Here is a 16,653-nt window from a genome sequence, read left to right on the forward strand (position 1 = left end):
AAAGGAGAAAAAACAAATAACAGGTGATTGTCTGGTTATATTGAAGAAAAAGCATTTGCGTTTTAGTCAACTGGGTTTTAATATGAATTCAGCAAATTCCCAAAGAGACACTCCTTGAGATATAGCAAGTGAGTTTCACCTTTAAAGTATTTTTTTGTGTTTTTTGTGCTGAGTCTGTGGCCTGTGCGAGTAGTGGCTGCCTGGGGCCTGCCTGACGCTTGCCTGGCTGTCTCCCTCCCCTCCCCTCCCCTCCTCCCTCCCTCCCTCCCCCCTGCCTGCCTGTCGACCAAGAGAAAAGCCGCCGATGCAACAAGTCCTCCATTGACGCTATAAGCTTTGCAAACTACCAGCGTGTTTCGGCGCCGTCTGCATTTGTTTCCGCGAATCATCCAATGCATAAACAAACTGTTAAGAAAGAGCGCAAAGGCGCTCATTTCGGCATGGAAACGATATTTGCATTTTGGGAATCGCCAACTAAAAGTGGAACGAAAGCGACATCGGCGCCCAAGACAAACATTACGTCAACGTTCGCATTCTTGGATAAACACTTTGAAATGTGCTTGATGCGAGTGAGTTTAAATTTCTCTCAATGAAGATGAAAGTGTTTCGAAGCGTCACTTGAAGCTGACGTCCGTTTACAAGCAAAAAGCGGAGGAGGGGGACTCCTCCTGGATAACTTACCCCGATTCAATTGGTTGATTCTTGCTAAATTCCCACACTTTTCCGCACACGGGTGCATCCGCTGCGTGTGTGAGGTCTCCTGGCAACTCACGATCGTCCACTCGGATTTGGTCTGACGGGGGATCGGGCGCGCCGAGTGCGTAAAATACGCCGGGTCTTTCCAAGGATGCGAAATATGCGCGGAATGGGAGCAGGAATGAAATGAACGCGGTGGACTGAGTTGAACGGGGCGGGGTGACTGGCGTCACCCTGGATGGATGAAATGGAGTGAGCGAATGAGTGAGTGAGTGAGAGATGGGAGGATGGGTGGTGGAAAAAAAGAGCTGGCCGGGGAGGGGGGGGAAGCGATCTGACTGTAGTGGAGGCACACGGCTGGCTGTGTTGAACAACAAAAGAAAAGCGCCCAAACTCTTTTCAATGGACCAAGAGAATGAGAGCAGGCAGCTGACAGCAAATCCACCCAGCGTCAAATAAAAACACTGACAGCAGAGCAGGCTGGAACATTTTCAACTTTCCTTGACACGCTACATAAAGACAAGTTGCCCAAGCAAAATTAAATGATTGAAAAGATTTGTTTTTATTGTTTCATTATTATTTTATAAATATACACATATTTAAATTAGAACAAAATATTCTCTAGTTAAGGTTTTAAAATATCCAATATTTGGCAACTGCAATAGACAAACATCTCATTGGTTGTTGTACGTAATGTCATTTGCTGGGAATAAAAATGACAATAATAATGATCATAATATAAATGTCGGCACGGTGACTCACCGATTAGCACGTCGCCTCACAGCTCAGAGCTGCAGGGTTCAATTCTGGCTCCGGCCTTCCTGTGTTGGATTTGCATGTTCTCCCCGTGCTTGTGTGGGTTTCTTCCGGGTCCTCCGCTTTCCTCCCAGATTCCGAAATCAGGCATGGTTGGCCGATTGAACACTCCAAAATGCCCATAGGCGTGAAGGCCAATGGTTGTTTGTCTCTGGGTACCCTGCGATTGTTTGTCAACCGGTTCAGGGTGTCCCCCGCCTACTGCCTGAAGTCAACAGAGACGCCAGTACACCCGCAACCCTTGTGAGGGAGGATAAGCAGTTAAGATAAAGGGTGGATAATAATAACAGTAAACCAATAAATACAAGTCTTGGCCGCCACTTGTTGCTAGGCAGATTTCAATCATTGATGCATTAAAAAAAAAGAGAAAAACAGCCCCGCCCACTAGGCTGCTTCAATCCAAACTTGAGCCAGCAGCAGCAGGAAGTCAGTGAGAACACAAACACACATTAAGGAAATAATGCCAAAAGCAACACGTATTATGACACACAGACATTTAGTTGATTTGAGAATTGAACCACTATGACAGATGATTTATCATTTTAGGATTTGAATTTAAAGCGCTTGCTCATATTTAAAGAAATCCGTCGAACCGCTTCATCTGGGGGCATAATTGTTTCTGTGCCACTGACAATAAAGTTCTATTCCGTTCGGTTCTATTTTATTTTCCGCTCTGACCTTTCCAATTGTTTGTGAAACCCCATTGCGTCATCCAGATCACAAGTAAACTCTTTCTTAGGGCCATAATGAGGCCTGCTTTGTTACAGGCAATTGCAATGTGTTCGACTGTTACGGGAAAGTAAAATAAAACCAAGTTTGCAACCAAGTGTAACCCTATGAACAGCATTTAGATTGAAAATATAATACACACCCACACACACAGAAATGCATTTATTACAAACAAAATTGACATTGTATTGAATAAATTAAAGATGAAAACTATTGAAAGAAAGAGATTATGTTGTTCATCTTTTTTTCTGTTGCTATGCTTTTGTTTTGGCTCATGGGCCAATGTTGTGGCCATAAAGGCAAATTATGGAAAATATGACTCAATTAGTGGGATCCCTGAACTTTTTTTCCCCTCATTGAGACTTTCCCATCTTACGAAGATGAAGACACTCGACTCCATTTGCCAAAGCTGTTTTGCCAGACAGTTGCCACATATTACTCAAAGCAGGCTTGCTGCATAAGAAACATCTGTAACAACAAACCTGTATTTGAAGTGGTAAATCCAGTTTTCATTTTCTTAGAAGTTGGAAGTTCTGTATGTAACATACGCAAATGCCAAAGCACATGTGTCTGAAATTTACTTGCTCTTTTGTCTCCAAAATATGTAAATATAACAAGCCAACAAAATAATGAAAACGGCTGATTATACTCACATACAAAATCAATTCAGAGAGAGAGCGCAAGAGAGAGAAGGCCGCATTTTTTGGCTGGATTTCAAAGCTCCTTTGAAATTACTGAGTTGGTTAATTGGCGGTTGAAGTGCAGCATTTGAAGGACCTGGCCACGGTGTAGTTAAGGGGTCGTGAACCTATGGCTCGCGAGGCAGATATGGCTCGTTATTAAAAAGAATACATTAGTACACTCAAAAAATCATTGGTCTTAATTAAAATACATGTATTTAATTGTATTTAACCTGTCGTGTTTTTTTTTTAAATGATATGGCTCTCACGGGAATTTTTTTTTTTTTTAAATGGGCATTTATGGCTGTGTCCGCCAAAAAGGTTCCCAACCTCTGGTTTAGTTGAACGGGATGCAGAGAGATTGTCAATCATTTGCAAGCTGCGCTGTGAAAGCTGTTATGTATTTTGTAACTTATGAATTTAGAGTATGTTTCAGCAAAAGGTAGAATTCTATTTAATCTCAGCTATAAATTACAATGTATAATAAAAAACATATTGTTCAAGCTTTTATTGATCAAACTTAAAACAAAAAAAATAAACTCATGAAAGCTGATATACTCCCAAAAAATATATTTTTTTATCCAGCATCAAAAAATACATTCAGTGACACATAGTAAAACCATTTCTGATTAACAGTTGCTGTTGACCAGTGCAATTGATTCACAAAATACAGAAATATCTACTGGTTTGATAAATTACTATTGTATTAGGAACAAAACTTCTGTAACTGTAGTTTGTCTGTTTTAGCTGTATATGAAATGGGCACTTATTTAGTGTGGCTTTACCGTATGTGCCCCCCATGAAAGGGAATGCACAGCAGGGAGCCACTGCCCTAACCAGAAAATCCTCTTTCTCTCTTGCTCTGCAGATCTCTGAATGCAGCAAGCGGTCGCCCCATAAAGGAGTTGTTGTCTATTACTAAGCTCTGCCTATCTCAGGTTTCATTCCCTCAGGCGAAGCAGGACTGTCATCTCCCTAAAGGGAGGGGCTGTGACATACAACAAACATAGATATGCCAGGGTCACAGCCTGGAACACCTACTGAAACCCTACACCACAAGCACATAGCAGAGCCGTAGCAGCCACACTCTTGCATTCCACCCTGCAGCATGTTTAGAAGAAATAGTCACGGATTCACACATACATATCCGTATGCAGCTGAGTCACATGTGCGCCATGAAAACACTGCCTGTGTGTGACATACATGTGTGGCAACATGTGCGACTCCTGCCACGCAAAGGTGGTCCAATATCCAACGCAGTATAAGTCAGACCACAAAAATGTTCCCTTATGTTTTATTAACAGACCTGGTGCCTGGAGGCCTTAAACACTTGATTATAATGGCAAAATGGAACTGTGCTTTGAATCTGCTGAATACGAATATCACTTTGTCTCCGTAACTCACAATGTCACAATATCGTTTTAGTGCGATTACCATAATGTCTGGACTATAACTTGCGCCCGAGTATAAGACGCACCAAATAAAATTAAAGGGGAATATATATATCAGACGCTCTGGACTATAAACCCCAATATGCATAAATCATAAAGAAATGAGAAATCCATAGATCAGATGCAATGGACTATAAGCCCAGGGTTCAAAGCTTGTGCAAAAAGTAGCGTCTTATAGTCCGGAAAATACGAGAATTGTATGTGTAAGCAGTAGGAATAAATAAATTGTACTTTTTTCTACGGTCTAATTTTAAATGTTAGTTTCATGTTAGATTTCTTTCTGGGTTCTTTTCATACGCTACAATTCATTTATTCATTCATTTATTCATTCGTGCGGGTTTGATTCCACCTTCGGCCCCCCATGTGTGGAGTTTGCATGTTCTTCCCGTGCCTGCGTGGGTTTTCTCCGGGTCCTCCGGTTTCCTCCCACATTCCAAAAACATTCTTGGTCGGCCGATTGAGCACTCCAAATTGGCCATAGGTGTGAGTACGAGTGCAAATGGTTGTTTGTCTCTGTGTGCCCTGCAATTGGCTGGCAACTGGTTTAGGATGTTCCCCGCCTACTGCTCGATGACGGCTGGGATAGGCTCCAGCACGCCCGTGACCCCCGTGGGGACAAGTGGTACAGATAATGGATGGATGCATGTTTCGAGAATGCGGGCTGACTTTCATAGACAATGTCAACCTTTTCCACTCACATGAACAGCTACACCATATGTGAGCCATTGTAAATAATCACTCTTTTTCAAATGGTGAAAGCTAAAGAAATACATATGTATTGAGAAAGTGTGGTGAGTCAAACGCGGATTAACAATAACGCATAAAAGGGAAGTCATATTGTTTAGTAAAATGGATTGAAAAGTGGTCAGCACATTTTATTTTCACATAGATGATGTAAAGGGTTTTAAGAAAATCATTTGATGAAAAAGTTTAGCGCACTAACACAAAGCCACTCATGTTGTTAGAAATCCACCTTGCCTAATTTTTTCTCATTTATGCCTCATTTTATTCATTAAAAGACAGCAAGAAATGAAGTTACCACCATTGCTATGCCAGCCATGTTTGTAGCCGGCCTCAAAATCATGCACTTCAACGGTTGTTAATGGCAACAATATACCATATAATAAAATAAAGTGCAACATGCTCAAAATTCTTTCTTACATATGGATGCATTGTTGTGCCAAATAGTTGCTGTGACTGCAGTTTAGTCAAATGTAAAAATTGCAAATCTTGTTAATAAGGTCACCAATAAAAGGCTGTCCTTGCTTTATGAGCCGTGATAACTTGGCAAAGGTGGTAAAGTATGCCTTTAGAAGTAAACAAACAGATGGCAAATGAAAACTAAGCTATAACTAATTCTTTGCTTATACTTCAAAATGAATAAATCTATATGTGAAATAACTAATTAAAATAACACTTGAGAGCAAAAATCAATCCAAGTTTTATGTGCTGTGTTGCAAATTGGGAACTAGAAGAAAAGAAAAAAGAATGGCATTCATGAGTATTATATTGTAGTTCACCAAAGCCTTGAGCATCTTTTCATCCAATTGAGGAGTTTTATTATGTAGGATACATTTTTAACCTTCACTGAAGCACCCACCCAAGTGTCTGCATTTTTATACAAAATGGAGGACAATTCTATTTGCATTTATTTCCCGCTGTTTTGCATCTGTAAGTAGTGAAATGTTCTTTTCATTTTATGCTCATGTACTTTTGTATGTAATTATTTTTTTTCAGCACATCATTTCATATCTTGGATGGATTGTCGTCAATGCTTCTTAAGAGATAGAAAGGCACTAGAGCAGCTTCAGCCTCAAGGACACCAATGGGTTCCTTTGGAAAGGCTGAATTTACAGCCATTGGTTGATCCCCTGCTACATGTTTGAGCACAAAGCAATAAGGAAACATTTTAATGGTTTTGTATGGTAAGAGACAGAACATTGGTGAAGAATACAAACTTGAGCGATGTGAATTTTATGGACTAAAATAAATCGTTGACGCCTTAGCAAAACATCAGTTATTACTTGCCAGCCAGTGATGGTCAGCACGTTTAAATGCACACAGCTAAAGCAGCGTCCTTGAACTATATTTCATTATTTAGCTTTAAGTGCTCCATTTACATATGATAAAATACATTATGTTTTTTGATGTTTGTGATTTGTCCTTCTATGTATTTGTTTACTTGGGGTGTACAGTGATCCCTCGCTACTTCGCGTTTCATTTATCGCGGCTTCACTACATCGCGGATTTTTTTTCCAAATTAAAAAAAAAAACATTTAAAAGTCAATATAAAACTTCTAAATTGAGGAAACGTGCCTAACCTTTAGGACAATGAGGTATTGCTCTAAGTGTTCGTTTACATTCCTTTAGAAGTCCCTTTTCGCGTGTTAGCACGATCGCGAATTGACATCTTTACGCAAACTCGTTAGCCTACCCAGTACTTCTTGTTGGTGACCGTACTTTGTGGATTTGGATCTGTCCATATATTTAAACTTTAGATTTTTTGTAACTGCTTTTTGTCCCACACTTGACGAGTTTCATCTCAGTGAACACTAAACTTGACCACAAGGTACAGCCTTGTCTCTCTCAGATTCCTGACATTTATTGGACGATAGAGCACCATGCAGATGTGAAAGATAGCATTTACAGCATTGGCCTTAAGGCTCCATTTTCATGATGGGTATTGATCAAACTGCTCAGAGGAGGAGATGGACTGAATGAACTTGTCAAAAGAGGTCAGAACCTCCTTCACTCTTCTGCTGCATCTCAGAGTGGAGCATACTGATCTAATCAGTGTTACCTTTCACGTCTTTATGTTCATGACAGGTGATCAGGGGCCACATTTGAAATAGGGATAACACTGCACAGACCGGAGAGACCAAAGAAAAATGCCATCATGTCTTGATTCTATTCTTAGGATTCCATCCCCCTCCTTTCATCTTCATTGTTCTTTCTGCATGCCCTAATTAATGTGTTCATTTTGTTGTAGCGCAAGTGTGCTAATAGGGGCCCCCATTAGTGAGCTCTCTGAATTATTATGTTGTTATGAATGCTGTTACAAATCCTCAAGCACAATTAGGTTTTAAGAAATGTGAATCTACAGTGAAACACTGAGACTACTAAAATATTGGAGGTGGCACCAACCACTTCGCTTCATATTTTTCATTTAGATGTTTCTCCTCCAATACTATTTTATATAAAATAGACTATTGATTCGGATCCCTCAGGATTGGTTGCATCTGAGAAGGCATTAAGCACCAGATACGGTTTCTCGAACAAAACACAACATTATGTTGATTCGCACACTGTTCAGATGCCATCCCACCATTATCTACACCGCTGGTCCGAATTAGTGTCTTGAATTTGATGACTGTTGTGCAAGACGCAGGATACACAGTGGACTAGGCAGTGACATTTTCTGGCTTTTGTTTTTAGGAAATACAAATAGTACAGCTTGATTATGATATTGATCTATTTATTAAATGATATAGATTAAAACATAAATAGATACATGACATACCACTTGGCAGCATTGACGATAAACATTTGTTGCTTAACATGTATTGATGTTCCTGAAAGTACGGTATGATAGATCAAGATGCATGTTGCTGGCGTCAGGCGGAATCCACATCGATTTGTAAAAATAGCATCCCCGTGTGGCTTTACCAATACCAGATTGTGACATGGGAGACGCCACCAATGTTTTTAGCACCAAATACAGAGCGATTACAGTATATGACTAATGGCAATGTGTCCTAGCTATGAAACGGATGCCATTTTAATTTAACTGCTGTGGAACGGAATGGCTGTGGTATGTGTTTGAGCTCAATGGCTCCTATTTTCAGTCTAAGATGCAGTGGAGTTTAGAACCTGTAGTAGATTGCAAAGTAGAAGATCTGATTTTTTTTTTTTTTTTTTTTATGTTTTGATCCATATCTGCACAAGCAAGAGGATATCAGCCCCTAAATGTTTTTGATCAAAAAACAGGTGCAAACTTGGTTGTGCACACAAACATTTGTGAAAGCTGATCCACAAACTGGGTGCACCCAGGAGGCCTTGCAGGTGGTGGAAAGCGCAGCTGGACAAAGCATAACATGAAAGGCGCAGCAATTTTGCATATTTTCCTGACGCATTTCTGTTTGCGCATGCTTAGTAAATAAGTCTCAATATCTGTTTATGTGCAAAAAATGTTTGGGCTTGCTTTTGCAAGGGTAACATTGCAGTGGAAGCACCAATATAGTTTCTTTCCTTAAGACACATTATATCAAATAGTGGAAGTTTAATTAAATGCACTTCAAGAGGAGCAGAAAAGCTAGAAAAATATGACAGGATAAGTGTGTTAAATTTACAATAAGTACAATAATGAAATGTGAAACATTTGAGAGATTTTTCAAATGTGTCCAAATGTGTCACACCAAGTGATGCTGCAGGGATTGTGGTCATTTGTAAAATGGCACATACACATCCAAATAAAAACACATTGAAACAATAAATTGATGGATTTATAAGCGATAGCATGTGGTCCATTGATATAAAAAGTCTTATTTTTGTCGATTGGGCATTCAGTCTACATTCCTGTACCTGGTGAAGAGGTTGTAGAGGACACGGAGGGTTGACTTAAGGTCACAGTTCACGATATCTGAGAAAAGAAAAGGAAAACCAGTGAGACTAACATCAAGACAGATATGCATAGTAAAAGAGTTTCCCGTTGTATTTTTTGCTATTGTCCAATAACAGCTCAGTTCACTTTAGCTGCTAATTATTTAACTGGCCTGTCGGTAATGAGGTATCAGAGTTGTTAAATGATCACAAGACCCAATAAATAGGAAAAACAATGAACAAAACAGACAATGGGTAAAAGTGTAGAAAATATGCCTTTGATTAAACAAGATAAAGGTGTCTTTACAAAGAGTGGGCATTTAAGTAATTGCATAACGGATGCGTCAATAAGATCATCGTGTTAAAGATTTATACCCTCAGGCCTCGGCTTTGGTCGCTCCAGACCTCCGTCCTGCATCAGCTCGAATGAGAAGGACACGTTATGCACCTACGGTGAGAGTGAACGTTGATTAAACATTAGACAAGTTGCTCACCACGCGCGCATGCACGCGTACACATGCACGTGTACACACGCGTGCACCACACCTCTGACCTCAAATACCAATTATCTATACGCAGCCGCAGAAACACGCTGCTTCCTTAGTTGTCAATGTGGTAAATATTGACTAATTTTGTAGGTCTAAACAGTTATCAATTCCAAATGTAGTATAGCAGTTGCCAGCATATAATGAAGATAAAAATAATAATAAACCAACATAACTAAGCTGCTGTATTAGTATTAGGAGAGCAGAGGGGTTTTAAACAAGTTTCCCAAGCATTGTGTGTGGCCGTCTCATCTAGTAAAACAAGATGAGCTAAGTTAACAACGAGCAGGCTCCGGGGGGCATACACAAACACCCGCACAAAACTGAGCCCCTGAGCCATCGCTTCAGTCTTTCCCTGCGTAGAAGAGATTACAGATGCTATGGGCTTCTGCCTGCTCTTCCAGGCCAGAAGTGTGTGCGTGTGTGTGTTTGGAGTTGTGCACATTGTATCAGGGATTGCCATTCTGCTTCACAGCTTGGCAAGGGTGGCTGGCCAAGACCGTAACAAAAGCCTACTGTGGTGTCTCCGAGGATTGCCTGTTTAGAATACCGTGGTACTAGAGAGGCCAATAGAGAGGAGAGATGGCTGTGCATTGAATAGGCTCTAAGGGAAACAGATGGCATGGAACCAAGCTTCTGAGGGCAGACCCTGATGCTCCTCAGAAAACCAGAGGATCAACTTAAAAATGTTTGTTAATCTGCCACAGAGTCAAAGATTGTGATGAAAATTAGCAAACTCCAACCTTCTGGTCAAAGTTTTCAGGTGTGAGGAAGAAGTTGTAGAGTGGCACAAAGTATCCCTCCAGCAGACCCATCAGCAAGACCAGATAAACACCATCTGCAAACTGACACACAGCACAGGCAGGTAAACAGACCAGCTGGCTGGTAGGAGACAATGCAAACATTGGATGGCATGGTTTGTGGGAAAAGAGAGAAGTGATTGAGACTGAATTAGAAGAATACGAGACAAAAATATCCCTTCACAACCCACAGTCCCTTTCCCATTAACAACCTCTCTGAGGCGTGTCAAGGTGTCATACCTGTGTTTCCAATTCAGACACCTCCAAGTTGAGCTTGTTCAGGTGTTTGTTCACAAACGTGATCAGTGTCTGGGAAAACACAACGCCATTCGTTCATCAGCTGCTATATAAGTAGACAGAAAAATGAATGAGCTGTACTGCTGCTGTATGACCCCCCTCATTTTGTTTTTCTGTAAAAGCAGTACACCCCCTCGTACAATGCTCCATTTGGAAGCAGGCTCAAGAAGCTCCACTTGGGACCGTCTCTCACAGTCTAAGACGCTTTTTGCTTTGAGGAGCTTAGCTCATGAAGCTATAAGTGTATCTGATCCAAATTGGTGTACTTTGCTTGGTTACAAAACGTTGCTCAGGGTTGACATATTGGTGGTGAAATGTCTGCTTAAGACATTGAAGGGTTTGTCATGCAAACACAGACAGCCAAATTTATGGTCCGTCATTCAGCAGTGCATGGCTACCTTTTTGACGACATTCAGTTTATCTGGAGCATGGTCGAACAGCGTGTCAAAAGCATCACGTTCTGAGGGAAAACATGGATTAAATTATTAATAGCAAAAAAAAGGAAAACAATATATGACCATAATAGGAAAAAGAGAATACTGGGTAATCTCTCACTGCTGTAGCAACGTACCATGTCTTCCAGAGAAAGCCCTGGAAAATTAGAACACGAGAAGAAAAAAAGTGTCAAAAATAAAAGAAAAATCACAGGTCATTTCATGTTATTCACAATTTCACACTCGGGTCTCTATAGAATACGAGAGAATGAAAGGCGAGTGCTTCCAATTCAATCACAGAGGAATGTGGAGAATGGGAGGATTAGTTATGATTCAACAATAGACGTAGCTATAGCATCATAATAAGATTAACCAGAAACACAGGTACATCTCGGCTACCCGAAAAACCTGGGCATCATCAGCCGGAGGCCCCAGAGTGACTCCGAACTGTAACATCATCTCGGCAGCAAAACACTGTTGGGTATTGATACAATAAATGAAAGCTTCTCTGTGTAAACAGAGGCCCTACAGTATCACTCCTCGTCATCATCACTGCAGCGGTCCAAATGTCCCTGAAGAGGGGCCATCACTACAGGACAGGTCAGGAAGTAATCACACATTCCGTACACATAAATTAAGTGTGTAATCAAGGAAAGGTAAGTCTGAGCAGTCCTCCTGGTGCTGTGCTAATAACTATATTTTCACTGTGACCATGTAAAGCTCGTGCCTTTGCGTTTGCTGTTATTTCTTTTGTTGCTGCGGTCAGCTCGCAAGTTTCTTGCTCCACAGCAACTCTCTTGTAGTTTGAATACATCGCCAATACTTGACTACTTGACACAGTACAGTACGTGTAGATTATTGATTTCATTAAAAATTCACACGGTAAAAGGATAGATGAAAGTCCACACAAATCTCAGAAACCTCAGAATACTATCACACAGAGACAATGAGAGGATATACGGTAAATCAATCCAATCATATGTAGAGAGAAACCAATGCATGCATTGATGTGTTTTTGACCAGAGCTGGGACTGATTTAAATGCCCATCTTTCCCAATTTAGGTTTGTGGGGTATTGCGTGTATCCTACATTTATACAACAACAACAAAAAACGAGGGAGAAAAAGCCTCTGTCAAATAAGGATGGATGTATTCCTAAATAAAAGGACCAAGCACACAAAACTTGTATTGGCAGAAAATTTGAATTATCCGTGAGGTTCGGAAGTCACTTCTTTACCTCTCTAACAAAGCTCAGTCTCGAGCACTAGTGCCATACAACTGGACAAAGCACTTAAGATCCCCGCCCAAAAAAAATCTGTAAAAACTTTGAATTTAGCCAACTTGATTTGTTTTTGTTGATTCAGACAGCGTGAAATAGTAATTTGAAGTTTTAAGTTGAGCACCCGTCATTTATATTACATATTATATCTATGTCTGCCATCCTTTTGACACCATCAGCTAAATTGCTTGAAATTAAGTTACTGTGCCTCCCTGCCTAATCTTCAGTGTGTGAGCCAAGACTGAAAAGAGAAGTTCCTAGGTAAAGGTGAAACGTTTGGTAGGCAGTGTGTCACCTGTATGCATTTGGAAGGCTATAAAATGTTTGACTTCTTCAGTGCGGTTACTTACTCAGTGTTACCAGTGATTTCTTCTTGAATTTGTCTGGATTGGAGGATGCCCTCTCTTTTCTGAAAGCCAGAGATTAATGTCATTGTGATAGTAAAATGAGGTGGAACATATTGGGGAAAAATAAAAATGGAAAGGAAAAAAATAGTGGTACAGAAATGCAAATAACAGCAGAGTGTCGAAACTCACTTGGACCACGACGACTTGAATAGAAACATGGTCCGGCAATCTAATTGGTGCTCTGAAGTGTTGTGACAGTGCTACCAGCAGGTGAAGGATGGCCACGATACTCTTCGCATGAACAGCTTCATTTTGTGAAAGACAAGTTGGATAGTATCAGTGATTCATCAAATTAATATTTGGCCACGATACTCTTCGCATGAACAATTTCATTTTGTTAAAGACAAACAAGTTGGGTAGTGTCAGTGATTCCAAAAAGTTATTTGTCTGTCAAAAATCTGAATTCGTACTAGCTATAGCTGTTCCTTAAAAAAAAAAAAAATCAACTTCTAACCTATGAATGTGTTCTCCCAATTAAATTAAAATGATAAAGCTGACACAGTAGCATAATATCTTAAAAAAAGTGCACGAATTACAAGGATTGAATGAATAGGCTGTATGGCCTTTCACTTACAGTCGACATTCCAGCGAATGTTCCTGGTGGAGAGTTTGAGTGAGTCATTGATCCGTTCTAAAACAGTCTGCAGTTTCTGCTTCTGTGCAATCTCTGACTGTGTCACCTCAGCCACATTGAGTTTCTCGCCTTCCAGCTTCTCTGAAAACCATCATGAGCAAGCAACAGGAAGCGATTGTATATTTATGAGGAGGAAAAAAAAAATGCAGCTTTCCGAGATGAGAAAATTGAATGCAGTGTATTGCACAACTGGTACAGATTTCGTGGGAATTTTTAAAACTTGAATACTCTGACGATGTATAAATCACAAATAATGAACTCACCAAACAGTTTCTGCAGGACCTGTCCATCATAGAGATCTTCAGCCAGATCCTTTACAATGATCCTTTCCCCAACGAGAACATCATTTATCCAGTCGATCAGTACCTATGTGAGCACAGGACAGAATATATTGGCAATGTAATGACGAGATGCCAGTTAAAACAATTTTAAGAATGAGCAATCACAACCTGTTAATGTTTTAATTAACTACATTTCTTTGCTGTCAATAACTTTTTTTTTTGGAGTGCTTTTCATTTGTCTCCATTTCGATGCTGTTCCTTCAAGATTTTTACGCTTCTCGTGCCAACTGCCATGGACTCTTTCTTTACATTTGCCTTTAGTTTCTTACTGTTGTAGATTGTTTTCTTCGATTACATCAGTTAACGAATAATTGCATCATGCTACTACTAGTGGAGAAATATTGTGATTCTATTTTATTACAAGTGAGTAAGATGCCTGCCGCCCCTTCTGGCAACTCCTTCACTTTCACATGTTTTTCAAAGCCTCATCACTGGTCTGCTGTCAATAGATTCAGGTAAGATGTTTGAATGCTTTTTTCCTGACACCACTGACCTTCATGAGTTCTTGCAGTTTGCGGTCATTCTTGGAGTTTGGATCCACCATGGTACGCACCTCATTCTCCTCTAGAAGAAGAACATGATGTCAGTTATGCTCATCAGGGTCTATTACTGTTGATGACAACATCTCTTATTTTCTTTGGAGGGATAATTGATGAGCCCAATACGTCACTGACACAAATTGTGACAGGGATTAGCTATTGTATCTCTAATTTTTGATTGTGAGAACACAAACGTGTTGCAAATTGTTGGCGACTAACTGAACTGTACTTTCCAGTAAAAAGGGGGCTTCATTTACCAGTTTGATATTTCCCCTACTTAGAGGCAAGTACGTATGACATTTCTGCATGCCAAAACCAAATCAATGCTAATATTTGCATAATCTTGAAGGCATCCCAATTAATTTAGAAAGTTAGCGCAGTATTGCAGTTTGATGTCCTTTAAATGACTGCCATACAAAACAAAAGCACACTATCGTGATAATACAGTTCTAATTTAGTCTACGGCTTCTGAATACTTTCTTACTATAAAAGTGTAATTGGACTGATGGGACCGATGCGAATACCTAGCATGGTGTCCTCGGGGTCAAGCTCATAGTGGGTGGGGCTGAGAGGAAGATTGATGGCATTTATCCCCTCTTCCTGAAGCTCAGACACTGGAGTGGTGGAAAAACAGATTACAAAGCATTACTGATGTGACTGGGTAACAAAGAAAATCAGGAAGAATGCAAACATTTATCAGCTCTCTCCCCAAGAACTTACCCTCCTAAAGCTGACAACAAAATTCTAAAAACACTCAGCCACAACACGGATTTGTTCTAGTTTCACTCAGCATAAAGAATGACCTCCCGTCTTGTATTCAGCACTGTCTTCATCAAGCACGATTGAGTTCTGTCATCCTTACTAATGTTGTTGATTCCACCTTGTGACCATCTCCTCTATCTATTTGATTCATCCTCCCCTGTGCTTTCACTAGAGTACGCTAACATCTTCATCCTGTCTTCACTTGAATTCCATCTGACTATTACTACACTTTACTATGGCAACTGACCATAAACCTCAGTGACTTGGAATTGAATCAACGACCTGCAAAAGAGCCAGTTGCCAAGGTCTTTCGTCAAATCATAAGAGCAACAACGCACGCTGTGCGAGTGTGTGTGCACACGTCTTTATGCAATAACACGCATCAAATGTGTTGGAGCTGTGGAACCTTAAAATATGGCCATTAAGATTCTCACCTCATATTATATACAGTAAAAGCTACAAAACAAACTGACGAATAGCTCGTTTTCATATCAGACGAGTAAAAACTGGTCAAATATAAAAATATATATATACATTAAAAGTGAAGAAAATTTGCAATTCTAGTAATGACAAATGAATTTGACGCACAATTTGTCTTCACGGGCCTTGAGTTTGACACTTATACATTGGAGGAAGATACAAAAAAAAAAATGCAATGGTCATTCACACAATCATTAATTTTAAGACCTAGTGTGTTGTTTTGTTATTTTTCACTAATTACCTTCTATAACCCTTAATGATTTCACAATATTGTAATTTAACCAGCTTCCTCCTGGCTTTTCGGTTATGAGAGCTTCCATTATTATTGTTGAAAAGTGGCTGAAGGGAGGCGAGACTTGTCAGAGAGCCCAAGAAAACGTCACAAGTGAATTCTTTACCTTACATGGATGGATAAAGACACGTAGCCCATACGTACAATATTGACATTGATTGATATTTACTCCACGAAAATGAACAATACCACAGGGTTAAACCTGTTACCTCATTAACATGCATAATATTTTGGGATTTGTCGTGGGTCACTCTTATTAGTTAGGACCATCGCCTATGTTCAAACGACATTCATCATTTCCTTCTAATTTCCAGCACTAGGCAGTAAAACACATTCATGGCTCAAGACTGTTGGTTGTTTACCTTCTTTAGCTTTCTTCCTCCTCGCCAGAGTCCCACCAAGTTTTCCAAGGAAAGAGTCGTCTTTTTTTCTCGAAGAAGGAGATTTCGGCGTTGTCGGGGATTTGGGAGAGGACGGCGACTTCTGAGGTGAGGAAGCCATTGTCGCTGTCGAGTAAGAAATAAACTCGATGTTTGTTGAGTCAAACTTTCTAAAGTGACGTAGATGTTGAAATTTTGTTGGGAGAAAAATCCCGGTCGACTCCCTGAAGCGGAAATGGAATTCCACAATTCCTCTCGAAGTTGGTCAGAGTTAGAGGCCCCGCCTCTCTGGAGGAACATCAGGGGAGGAAGCGGCGACCCATCGCGGGAAACGAGCTGTGGTAGCCGGACAAATGATGGAAGCCATCCCTCTCTCCATTTACTCGCTGTTTGGATCATAACAGATGGTTGATTGTTCTAATTTCAAGAGAAACTAAAAAATGTTTTACAGCACCTTTTATCCACTGTATACACTTCAGCCACACTATAAACA

General features: G+C 40.2%; 2 protein-coding genes across 3 annotated transcripts in view; both read right to left on the minus strand.

Annotated features, from left to right (window-relative positions):
* LOC133157140 (transcriptional enhancer factor TEF-1-like) overlaps nucleotides 1-949 on the minus strand; it is a 28,983-nt gene extending 28,034 nt beyond the window's left edge. For both annotated transcript variants that reach the window (XM_061283434.1, XM_061283433.1), the window contains exon 1: nucleotides 682-949. In XM_061283434.1, the coding sequence (XP_061139418.1) occupies nucleotides 682-739 (58 nt within the window). In that variant the 5' untranslated portion in view covers nucleotides 740-949. The remainder of the gene's footprint in view (nucleotides 1-681) is intronic.
* Nucleotides 950-7,830: 6,881 nt separating this feature from the next.
* On the minus strand, nucleotides 7,831-16,283 carry parvaa (parvin, alpha a). Its single transcript, XM_061282592.1, has 13 exons — nucleotides 16,143-16,283; nucleotides 14,771-14,860; nucleotides 14,201-14,271; nucleotides 13,630-13,732; nucleotides 13,307-13,447; nucleotides 12,862-12,977; nucleotides 12,676-12,734; nucleotides 11,185-11,204; nucleotides 11,012-11,073; nucleotides 10,557-10,625; nucleotides 10,260-10,361; nucleotides 9,347-9,419; nucleotides 7,831-9,011 (listed from the first exon to the last, which is right to left on the minus strand). The coding sequence occupies exons 1-13, from the start codon at nucleotides 16,279-16,281 to the stop codon at nucleotides 8,935-8,937; spliced, it is 1,122 nt and encodes a 373-aa protein (XP_061138576.1). The 5' UTR covers nucleotides 16,282-16,283; the 3' UTR covers nucleotides 7,831-8,934.
* Between the last annotated feature and the right edge of the window lie 370 nt (nucleotides 16,284-16,653).

The sequence above is a fragment of the Syngnathus typhle genome, linkage group LG7, assembly GCF_033458585.1.
Source record: "Syngnathus typhle isolate RoL2023-S1 ecotype Sweden linkage group LG7, RoL_Styp_1.0, whole genome shotgun sequence".
Classification (NCBI taxonomy): domain Eukaryota; kingdom Metazoa; phylum Chordata; class Actinopteri; order Syngnathiformes; family Syngnathidae; genus Syngnathus; species Syngnathus typhle.